The sequence below is a fragment of the Halyomorpha halys genome, unplaced genomic scaffold (assembly GCF_000696795.3).
Source record: "Halyomorpha halys isolate HHAL.00 unplaced genomic scaffold, Hhal_1.1 Scaffold705.1, whole genome shotgun sequence".
NCBI lineage: Eukaryota > Metazoa > Arthropoda > Insecta > Hemiptera > Pentatomidae > Halyomorpha > Halyomorpha halys.
In genome coordinates, this window is record NW_027116684.1 from 180,144 (window position 1) to 192,576 (window position 12,433).

At 28.2% G+C, this 12,433-nt stretch overlaps 2 protein-coding genes across 4 annotated transcripts in view; one reads left to right on the forward strand and one right to left on the reverse strand.

The window, feature by feature from the left end:
- Positions 1 to 8,971, forward strand: part of LOC106685507 (facilitated trehalose transporter Tret1) — a 24,895-nt gene extending 15,924 nt beyond the window's left edge. For all 3 annotated transcript variants that reach the window (XM_014428216.2, XM_067053415.1, XM_014428217.2), the window contains exons 3-8: positions 1,320 to 1,648; positions 3,906 to 4,181; positions 6,328 to 6,636; positions 7,611 to 7,719; positions 8,134 to 8,299; positions 8,378 to 8,971. In XM_014428216.2, the coding sequence (XP_014283702.1) occupies positions 1,320 to 1,648; positions 3,906 to 4,181; positions 6,328 to 6,636; positions 7,611 to 7,719; positions 8,134 to 8,299; positions 8,378 to 8,480 (1,292 nt within the window). In that variant the 3' untranslated portion in view covers positions 8,481 to 8,971. The remainder of the gene's footprint in view (positions 1 to 1,319; positions 1,649 to 3,905; positions 4,182 to 6,327; positions 6,637 to 7,610; positions 7,720 to 8,133; positions 8,300 to 8,377) is intronic.
- Positions 8,972 to 10,926: 1,955 nt separating this feature from the next.
- LOC106685500 (uncharacterized) overlaps positions 10,927 to 12,433 on the reverse strand; it is a 38,535-nt gene continuing 37,028 nt past the window's right edge. Inside the window, exon 13 of the mRNA XM_067053417.1 lies at positions 10,927 to 11,141. Within this exon, the coding sequence (XP_066909518.1) occupies positions 10,927 to 11,141 (215 nt within the window). The remainder of the gene's footprint in view (positions 11,142 to 12,433) is intronic.

A 12,433-nucleotide genomic window follows, 5' to 3' on the forward strand; every position in this document is an offset into this window, starting at 1 on the left:
GAGAAACAACTGAAATTTGTCTGTCCTATTAAATTTGCGATTTCTCTACCGAATGAAACAAAATTTTCGATGTTTGAAACATAAATAGGTGGTGGCTCCGGTTCTGAGAAGTTAACCGGGTTTGAAGTTTCGACTGGCTGATTATTAGCGACTGGCTGATTATTAGCGGAAACAATATTGTTAGTGGTAGAAGTCGATGGTAAAGTATTTTCCCCTGTTATGACTGCAGTGGTCTTACTGCGATTAAAAAAAAAAAAAAAAAAAAAAAATAAGTCTAAGAATGGAAATTCAGCTTTAATCAATTTCTTCTAATCCAATTGAGCATTAGATAGCTGAATTTGTAAGCATCATTATTATATTTATATTTTATTCCTGACATAAAATCTGTTATGTTATACACGCTGATGGGTCTACACGTTGGCACTTGCCGCAAATCCAAGACTTGTAGGAATGCTTGGTAAACAAAGAAAGCAACGAACTTCGGTATCCACTTGCTTTGTTCTTTTAATTTTTGTCAGCCATTTCATTCGATTTACTCAATTGTCGTTAGAACAAGAAACTAAACAAATATAGGTTAAATTAAAGGAAACACAAATATCAGTACGATAAGTGGTAAATGATAAAAATTCATAGAAATGGTACTACATAACCTAAATATCCAACTTTCATTCAAGATTTTTTATGTTAATTTAATATTATATTTGTATAATCACTTTTCTCCCTACTTGGAATACACGCAGGCATTAAACCCAAACAGCAATAATAGCCAATCTTATTAGTCAGCCAGCTTTCAGTTAGTGAACAGTAAATTTATTATATAATTTAATGGGAAATTCCAGGACAATTTTGCCAGATTTGTTAATTTACAGGGATCCAACCTCAAACCCAGGAGGAGCTGGGGGTATTATCTGAACTTTGTTCTCCTCCCTCTGAAAGGTTTTGGAAAATTGATTTCTAAATAAAGTTCATAAGTCATTTTGAGTATAATAGTCTCTTTGAGATATATTTCACCACAATTTTGACTGTTTGAAGTTAGTTAAATAATTTTAGATTGCCAAACATTTTGGTTTTTCAAATTATTTGAGGATAACATTCCCAAGAAGGCAAAGTGTATTACTGAGAAATGGAGCCTATTCCTGGTATTGATTATTTATTACAGCCTATAAGGGATTAGAAGTGAATATACTCAGGTTTTATTACATGGACTAAGGCTTTGAATGCAACCATGGAAAGTACATTTCATATTAAATAAGGAAATGACATTGATAATCACTAGGTAAACACATAAAAGATAAAATATATATTTGTTTACTTTTCAGCTAGTTTACTGCATTTATCCAATGGAGCGGTGATGGCATGGGCCTCCCCAATCATGCCTCAGCTGAACTTGACTACAGGTGAAAAGACTCTGGTAGGATCACTCTTTTCACTTGGAGCAGCACCAGGACCCTTTGTTGTGTCTTTCTTCTTGGATCTGATTGGTCGGAAGGGAACTGTGTACATCCTTAGTTCTACTTTTGTGATTTCCTGGGTACTCCTGTTACTATCACAGAATGTCATAGTCATATACACCGCGAGGATTATTGGTGGGATAGGGGTTGGAGGATGCTGCTCGGGACTACCAGTTGTCATCTCAGAATTGGCAATAGTAAGTCTCTCATATTAACTATGAATGAATTAAGTTTGATTTATACTATTGTTTGTCAATGTGAGTGGTAATGATAAATTTAGTTTGTTTCCTTCATGAAGAGTTAAGGTCCTGGAATGGAGTCTTATGCTGAATGGGTCTTAGTTATAACTTGGTGACCATTCAAATATTTAGTCACCCATATTCAACAATCAAAATTAAGGTTGTGAGAAATAAACAATATCACCTTAATACAGCTGACTATCATATATTGTGTTAGTAGATGGTAATGGGCAGATCTTAAATCGTACTAAGTAGGCTGTGTGTTCAAAATTGTTTCAAGTATTTTTCATGAAGTGATACTGATGCCCAAATTAAAAATAGCATGACCCAGAAATAGCCGAATAATATAACATTTTTTGTATGATTTATCTTTATAATTACATTAATGGTATTTTTTTACAATATTATCATATTATTCAAAATGATACCTATCCTATCAGCATGAAAATAGTTTGAAAAAGACACTAGATAAGGGCACAAGCATCCACTACAAGTTTTCAAAACACTTAGTGGCGCTTGAATAATAGTCCTGTAGCAAAAGATAGGGTATTTTATATAAAATATATAGAATAAAATATGTTATTCCCAAAATAAATTAACAGAATATTGCTTTATCGATATTTGGAAATAAATGTTGTTTTTAAAATCTTATTTTAAGTAGTATTTTATATGAAGACCTCTATTATGACTCAAATTTAATTATTTATCAAAAATAAATCAGCTGAAATTTGATTGAAGTTTAGGCGTTCATTAAAATCCATGCTCTGAAAGAGAAAATATAATATATTCGGTGTATTATACCCTCCTTTCCCCTATTATGGTAGTGTCACAGTAGTACAAGTACCAAAGACAAAGACGTAATCAAACTTCTTACAATATTAAAAACAACTTTACAATCTAATGGATTTTCTCATGCTAAACATATATTTTTAAATATTCTTTTACCACATAAAATTTTTCCAACTATTTACTGGCTCTAAACTCTAAAATGAGTCTATAATATTATATGAGTCGTTTATTTTGAAATTGGTGGAGGTCAATTTATGTTAAAATCGAGGTATTGAAGGGTTTGTTTCCAATTAAATTTAAAAATATATATATTTTTAAAATGGTTAATGGTTTAAATAATTTACATTATTTAAGAAATAACATGTTTTTGATGGTTAAGAATGTACTTTTGCTACTTTTGAAATCAATGAAAGACAAGTCAATAGGAAAACTTAGTTTCTGTTGGAATAAAAAAAAAAAATGTTTACACTTTTATGTTATAAAATCCAAAAAATATTAAGCTTTTGTTATTTGTTGGATGATTTTTACATTAAAATTAATATTATTTTAATTATTGTTATTTAGTCTTCTCAGGTTAGTTTATGTGGTAGGGTTTTAAAATAACCGTGGTGTGCAGGTGATATATTGTTTAATACATCCATTAAGTCTTTGTATTTTAGATTTTTGAGTGGTCTCACTATCCATTTTTTTTTTATTATCCTGGTGCCCACTTGAAATTATTAAAGTTTTTTGATATACCTCATAGTGGTAATAAATCAAAAGTTTTGAATGGTGCATTCTTGTTTATTGCCTTTTTTTTATTTTTAGATTGAAATGCATACTTGAAGTTTTATAAATTTTCTCTTTGGATAATTTTGTATATTCAATATTCTCAAACAGATTTTCTGAAATTTAAATTGTTATAAGCAAATTGCAGAAAATTACTGGATACCCGTACGAATCTATTAGCATATCGAAAGTGAAATTTGAAATTAAATTTTTTATATTATAGTCAAATGCCATTAATAATTCAACTTCTGCTTCGATAGTTAAACAAATATCTCATGAAATTTGATTGCATATTGCTCATACCCGTTTGAAACTCTCAAAATGAGAACTATGCCAGAGAATTTTTGTTTCACAAAATCTTTTATGAATCTGTTGTAACAAAATGAAAATGTTAGGAACAATTTGCTTCAGAATGAAAAGATCATGTAAAAATGTAATTACTATGGTAGCTAACATAATTTTTTGGAAAATGGACTGACACCTCTTTGAAATTAAACAGCTCATACAACGAATAAATCAGTAGTTTGGAAAGCAGTACTTATTAACTATATTTTCTCTCAGATTCATTAGTTGGTGCCTTCTCTCTACTCATTCTATTATAATAATAAAATAATAAAATGAATATGTTACTAATTAAATTTGGTATTTCATTTTACAGAATGATGTACGAGGGCGAATGGGTTCTTTGAGTTTTTTCTTCATAACAATTGGCTCACTCATTGTGTTTGGCATAGGTCCATATGTTGGATATTATATCATGTCAGTATATGGACTTGGGATAGTCCTTATATTTCTTGTAGTGTTCTTCTTTGTCCCTGAATCACCTTATTACTACTTGAAGAAGGGAAGGAGAATTGATGCTAAAAAGAACCTTCAGAGACTTCGACAGTATGCCACTGAAGAGGCTTTGGAGGAAGAATTGAATGAAATTGAGGTAATTATAAATTTTCATTAAAGGCCTCAAGGCAAAAAAAAAGATAAATAAAGAAAAAATACTTACTTTATAAATAAGAATTTTCGATGTTTTAAATAGGATTTTTGGATTTTGTAAAAATGATGTATTGGGAATTTAGCTGATTAGAATTTAATAACTGCCTCAAAACTTTTCAGGCAAAATCTTCAACACCTGGACATACTTATTTTAAGAGTATATTGTAAAATTTGACAATTGAAGTGGGGGCAGATGAACTTTACAAATGCAAGCCATCTTTTTTCTAATTCTTAATTGCTTAAAATGATAATTGAACAGAGATATTACATATAAATTGTGGTGTTAAATAATATAAACAATTATCTGAGCAAAATGCAAAAACTTTTGAGCCCATGCCAGACTGAAATATGTGAATTGATTTGATTTCTTTTCCCCTTTTTTTAATCTCCCTATTTTTTTTTTTTTTTTCCACCCTATTATGTATGTGGTCAGTCTAGCTCAAAAACAATAACATGTATGAAATTGAAATTAGGTATTTTAGGTAGGTATGTGGCTGGGATGCTATAGTAACTTTTTCGCTGAATTCAATTTAGTGGATATGCCACTTTATATCATAGATTTTACCTTTCTTTTGCTTTTACCAATTTCTTCTAAAAGATTTAAACAATTTTGAGTAAACTCATTATCTAAATGTTCAATTAAAAGCTCTTTAATGTCAGCAATAGCTTATTCTTATTGAAATATGTTGACAAAGCTTAAATGCTGAATTTTCAAAATAGTTTTCTTTAAAGTACATTTAATTTTGTTTGCTTTAAATAATTAATCATCTCTGCTAGTCACTAGGAATAAAAAATGGTTGAATATAAATTATGAACAAATTTAATAATCAATTATAGGAGGAAAAAGTAGAAATGTTTTGAGGTTGAAAAAAAATATTATGGAAAAAATACGAGTTATAAAGAATTATAATACACCATTATTAAGCCAAAAAAATTAGAAAAATTAATAGCTGACAATTCTGATCGCAAAAAGTAATGTAGAATAACAAAAACTCATAAATAAATGTTTTTGTGTTTCCATAGTAATTATAATGATAGTCAGTTAGTACCTTTGGTTACCTACACATGAAAGAATTAACTTCAACTCAAAGTTGGATGGTTTGTGAAAGTTGTGTGATAAGCACACAACAAACAAGTTGTTTTTTTTTAAATCTGGAATTAGACATTTTTCCTAGTGAATATTAGGATTCAATGATTGCTTTATTAATATTTAGCCTTGGATGACAAAGTAAACCGGAGACAGACTGAATATAACTGAATTGGCAAAACATTTATTTAGTTAGTTATTAAGTCCTGTTAAAGAGACTAAAGGCTTTGATGGGAATCTTCCAATAATAATCTGTTTGTTATGAAATAGAATTTGTTTTACATTTAATTTAAATGTTTTCTAAACAGTAACACACGGTACACTGGCTGAAGTATCTTTCTAGTTCTTATTTTTAGTGTATTAAATAATAAATAAAATGTTTTTCTATGGTAAAAATCGTTAATATTTTATGAAAAATGGAAAATTTCAATAATTTAGATCATGATCATAAAAACTTTAACATTTTTGATAAAAATATTTTTAGTGTCTATTTCATGATGAGTACACACTTTATCTAATACCCAACAAACTGTTTTCAGATAGGCAATTGGCTTTAGTTCTATACAGTAATTCTTGTGTAATATGAACTGACTTTTAGAAGCATTGCTTAAAAGTAAAGGGATATTATCATAAATTTGTTTAGTAAAACAATATATAATTAGAAAATATTGTTTTATTTAAATTTACTAAAAAAAAATCTATCTATAGAAACTTCAAGATTCCTCAAATGCAAAGAAAAAAATAGGAATTGTGGAATTTCGTAAACCTCACAGTTGGTATATGAAAGTGTTTCTTCAAAAGGTTCAAGCCACTTACTGCAAATTCTGGGGATTTTATCTAAATCCAATTTCAAGATCTGTTCTATTAGCATTATGATAATCAACTGATTCTGTTGTGATAATATTCCTTTCTTAAATTTCATTCATTTTAAAAACTGAAGAAAAATGATCTGTTAATCCCCAGTGATAGCTTCACAAATAAAGAGAACATTTTCTTGTTTCAGAAAGCAGTTACTCAAGAAGATGGTAATGTTGCTGGCTTCTGGGAATCAATGACCACAAAGGCAGCAAAGAAGGGGATTGGAATTGGAATTTTTTTAGTTTTGATGCAACAATTCGCCGGTGGCAATCCCATAAATACTTACTGCCAGGATATATTTGAGCATGCAAAACTCAATTTCCCAGCAACTATAGTCCCATTGATAATGACATTATCGAGTTTATTTAGTCTTGTGTCAGTTGTTGTTGTCAACAGGTGTCTGACAATGAAACTTGCTATGTTGATTTCTGGATTGGGTGTTGGAATTTGTTTGGTAAGTACTTCTTTGCAACCACATATATTAATGAAGATTAAAAGAATATTGACTAGAAAGCTCAAACTGTTATTTATTTATTAAAATGCACAAAAATTACTTAAAAACTTTTTGTTGACCAATACAATACTTGTCCACCCTTCCAATACAATGTGAGTCATATATTTTATAAAATCATTGTTGTTCACAAGATTACAGGTTTATAATCCATTATCTTAAATTTCAATTCATTTATATTCAGGACAGGAAATGATTTACAGTTATATTTGAAATAATGATGGTTCTTGTCTAGAGCTTTTCGATATTGTATTATGAAGCCAATTTTAATATAAAGGGGCAAAAGAATGATTTTTTTCCCAATTTATTGGAGATTTGTGAATATTAACTTTTCCACCAACCAGCTTATTCTTAAAGACCAGTCTTTTTGTTTTACACGACTGTACCATAGACAAAGACAGGAGGATAGTTAGTATATCCACTCAGCTGACAAGATAAGAGTACCTTCTTTATATCTAATCATACTGACCACTGATGTGTGACACATATTTTTCTATAACACAAACGTAATTCGTAGGTATTCTTGCTTACATTTCTTTGAACGAAATTAGCATTGGAATTAATTTGTTTCCATTATGTAGTAATAGACATTTTAAAATCCTTTTCAAGTTGGGTAAGAGATAGGGATCAACACAAGATTTGAGAAAATTACTGAAGTTTTTTCCTAAGTAAAGTAATGTTGGTATACAAACAAAAATGACATTTTTTGGACTCATCTGAATTATTATACCTGATAATTATTCAGGATAATTTTATAGGATTATTATATCTGAATAAAATTGGCAAGAGACAAAAAATATTTTTTTTTAAATACTGGTACTTGAATAGTATTGAAATTGTAACAGTGAATATTTGTTGATAATTACTAATCCTTAATGTTACCATAAATCCATAATTGATTTATCCTAATCTTTCAGGCATTGTTTGGCTTATATTTTGTTTTGATAAACAATGGAGTGAATCTATATGATGTCAGTTTCATTTCTGTAGTCATATTATTTGTATCCAACTTATTTGGTGGCCTCGGTATGTATATTTTATTATAACAAACTTAATATCATACATTAAATATTTTAGAGATAGATGGATTTAAGCTCAATTTAAATATATTCGTTTCCTTTTTAATTTAAATTTAAAATAGTAAAAATCAAGAGATACTCCATGTAATTAACAGGTCTTAAGGACTCTAGGAGAAGTCTAGTATATCCAAATCTTTTTGTTTTTTGCTATCAACCATCAATTTGGTGATCCTCTAGTTTCTTCCCCAAACATCCATGAGCTCCTTAATTAACCTCTCATTTTCCTCTATGATAAAAATTATATTAATGTTAAAGGTGTGCTACTATGGTGGCATGTATAATTTGAATTAATTGATGTATAATATAATTTATTATTATAATTAAGAACAACGCGTGATTATTAAAGAATATTTATTTATAGGAGTGGGACCACTTGCTTGGCCCCTAGTAGCAGAAATACTCCCCACATCTGTGAAAGGCATTGGCACAGGAATATGTGGCTTTATTAGTTCTTTGGCAGGATTCGCCCTCATTGCTTTGTTTTCAATTGTTTCTGATACCTTTGGCTACAGTGTTTCATTCTTTGGGTATGTTTAAAAAAAAAAAAACCTATCTTAATAACAGAAAACACAAGTATTTTTATTATTTTGTTTTTAACATTACAGAATTGCAGCACTCATATCTATATGGAGTATTTTATCAATATTCATTGTACCAGATACATCAGGAAAGAGTCTTCAAGAAATTCAGGAACTACTCTCTAAATGATAAAAAATAATACTGTGATAATAAATTGATCCTTTTATTGTATATAAGATTTTTTAAAAATATATTATAAGATATTTTATTTAATAAAAAAAGACTGTTTCCTTTTAGCCAATATCTTGTTTTATTTAATGATAATATAATTTATAATTACAAGTAATCATTAATGATATTAATATAATAATTTTAAGCAGCCTCTGTGGGCCACATCTTTCCACTCCAATCTGTGACCTGCACTCCATTTTCATTTCATCTGTTAATTTGTCCTACCTTTCTCTTTATTTGTAAATGTTACCTTTACAAATTTTTATCTCATCAAATACAGAATCCATACTTATACTTAATCTAGAATAATCCATCAAATGCAGCCAGATCAAGTGTTATTGAGATATTTTTCTGTAAATCAGAGCCATTTTAGACTGTTTGTATGTAAAACTTTTTACTATTTATTGGACTATATAGGAACCTATTCAAATAAAAAAAGGTTTTTTAAATATTGCATTTTCATTAATTTGGACTTTCTGTCCCTTTCTAGTTTATTATTTTTAAAAACCCTTGTAAAGAACACAGAATGCAAAACATTTCCTGCCACCCAAACAGACTTAACTCAACTGTAAATAAGATAAAAAAGAGCTGATATTAAAATTTTCAAAATAAAAACCTGCTCTATTAAAATTAAAAGTCTTAAAAGATAAAACTAAGTTTCATCTTTATTTTGTTTGGTTTCTTTGGAAAGAGTTTGTGGTACACTACTTCCATACTAAGGTTTAGGCCTCAAATTTAAATTCTTTTTTTTTAAATATGTCTTCATATATTAAAATAATTTTCCTTAGAAGGGAAGTACTTCAAAAATCCAAATTTTTAAATAAAACTTTCTATAATTGAATTGTCGTAAGTAGTTTAATTTCACCATGACTTTATTCATTTTTTAAAATAAAGCTAAAATTGTGAGAAGTGCTTGGATGTTCAATTGGTTGTTGATCTGATCAATAATTTAATTTTAATCTATAATTTGTGGAAAATAAAAATTAATCTCTTCCAATTTTTTTTTACCAAAGAAATTCATAGCTAAATAAATTTTGTTTCTTTACAGCTCTTCAAATTTATTTTACCATAAACCTTGTGGCAATTATTAAGAAAAAACAAATTGGAATACTTCTGACACACCTCCTCCACAGCTAGTTAAATTTCATGTTGAAGCTGGCCATTCCAAAAAAAAATATATTTAGTTTGCAATTTTGATTTGTTTTTCTATCATAAAAGGTCATCACCGATTTTTATAAAATGGTTTTGATAAATAAAAAAAAAATGTTCAGGTCCAATAGGCCCTAGGAGCAGAGAATAAAAATGTATAATACCCTAAAACTGCTTTATTTTATATCAAGACTTTGGAAAATGATATTGATATGATTCCATCAGAGAATTTGTTGTCTAAATCATGTTAATGAAAAAAATGGCTGCTTTTCAACAAGATAAATTATAAAAATATTTATATTACTAACAAAACAAATTTATAGGCTTTTCTACACCGAAAATTGTAGTATATTTTGACTCAGAACACTAAAAAATCAAAGAAAAGAAAAAACAAATTTTTCAGTTCCAAGGGGGTTCAAAATTTTTTAAGTTAATAAATGATGATTCGTTAAGAAGCTTTGTATCTTTGCTAGATCCAATTTCAAAGTTCTTGGACTCATTAGAAAGAGGAGAGCTTCTTTCATCCACATTAAACATCAAACCATTATATCATTAAGCCAGTGTGAAAAATTGATCACAAAATAGATGATTTTTGTGGATAACTTTGGTTCGAAACTTCATAGAAACACCTTAGCCTGGTTGATGAAAGTAATGTATTTTAAGAATATTTCCCAGCCCTCCAAATTTGGTTCGAATGGGTTCAATGGTTATTTACTTATAGGGAGGTTTTTGAATCTTATAAAAAAAATGAAGGATTAAGGCTCATGAAGTTTTCAGCCTTATTTTTAGATTTGTCTGGAAATTCGAATATGCATTTTCTGGAGTGCTAAAAACAGATACGATACCAGTTTTGGTGAAAATTTGTTTTTCAATACACAATTCTCTCTTTAGATAAACTACTGTTATCATGAAGAAAATTTAATTCTTCTTAGAACTGAATTTTTTTTTTTTGGTGTACTGAATCTAAATCTGTCACTATTTTTGCTGAGAAAACATCTTTTTAAGCTTAGTTCTTTTAACATTTTAAAAATTTATTCAGTCAAAAATCAGTCGTTTTTTAACATTTGCATTTTTCCTTTGATATATTCTAAAAATCATCAGTTTTTTTTAATGAACAAATGTTGACTGGAGTTGACCCTTATAGAGATGAATTGTTTTTTGTTATAATATTTTACAAAGGTTTTATGGCATGCTATATGGTGATTTAAACACACACATTATCAGTTAAAATGATAAAAAAATGAGCTACTCATAATTATATTTGAGGAGCTGTTTTATCTGAATCTTCCCAATGTTTGGAGTTCACTTGGACGACCTCAAGAAATAACTTAACCATGTAAACCTTCTGGCCCAATGCAATTCGATCATACTGGCATTTGCTAGAGAAAATAGAGAAGCAAAGACGTCTACGAATAAGGAAGTCTGAAACCAGAACATTTTGTACCATGTTTGCTGTGACAGAATGCTTCTCTAATTACCACATAAAAAATAGTATTTACATTAAACTTCACATATATCCGAAAATTTCTTTGTTTTGAATAGAGGTGAACATAATTTTTTATCATATATCTTAAATAAACCATTAAACAAAAAAAAAAAAAAAATGGAGTAATGGTCTCTTTATTTAACAATGTTCTCTAAAAAAGATGGTGGTTTTTAGAGGTAATAAATTGTGATTAGTATTAATTATTTAGAGTGTACAGATCACAAAAGTAACAATTTATTTTTTATCAAGAAAAAAATTATGTGAAAATGTGTTGAACAGCTATTTAAATTGAGTTAAGCGTATTTTATTTTATCACTGCTCATGATAATAACAATTCAATTTTGTTTTTAATTATTAATTATATTGATGATGGCATAGATTTTCTTCCTTTGCATATCCTAACCAAGAAAACATACTGGTTTATAGGATAGTAGAAAGTTTATGAAATATATACAAGCTTTTTATACTTCAACTTGTTTATAGAAGATCCAAAAAATCCATTTATAAGCATGAAATGAAACTGAATAAGTTTAATGAAAAGTAGTTTGGGGTACTTAAAAACGATATATTTCTCTGAATATAATTTACAATTAAGTTGAGGTTTAAATGAAACAAATTTACAGAAATATAAAAAGGAGTTTTTCAATTTTTTTTTTTTCCTTTTTCTTGTTTTTTGGTAAACTTAAGCTTGAACTTGTACAAGGTGTGCTCCGTTTTCCACTTATATAATCAATAATGATCTTACAATGTAAAGTGAAACAACAAATTTGTACTAATTCTTAGATTGTAGAAAAAAATTGAAAATATTTTGAAGTGTTTGAAACAACTGAAAAAAATTAAGGCACAGAACATAAATGTATATAAGCTTATAAACTTTGAATATTCAATTAAAAATATTTTAAAAATCAAATGACATGAATTTCTTTTTTTTGAATAATAAAATGTTTCACACTGAGGTAACTTAACAAAAGAAGGTAACTCACATCTTTAAAAGCAAACCAATATTGATTAAACATCTAAACCAGCTTTGGTTTTAAAAATGCTGTCGCATGTGTAAAAATGTCTGCTAAAAGAAGAAATGAAATAAGACATAAGATTTTAAAACTTCATGGACATTAAGACATGAAAAATGTATAAAAAATTTTAATTTCCATGTTCACATTTCTACAACTAATGTCTAATATTTCACTGCTCCCATTCAAATTAATTATTCTAGAGGATAAACGTACTAATTGATATTTATGCATCTATATGTTTGAATATTTTATATACATAT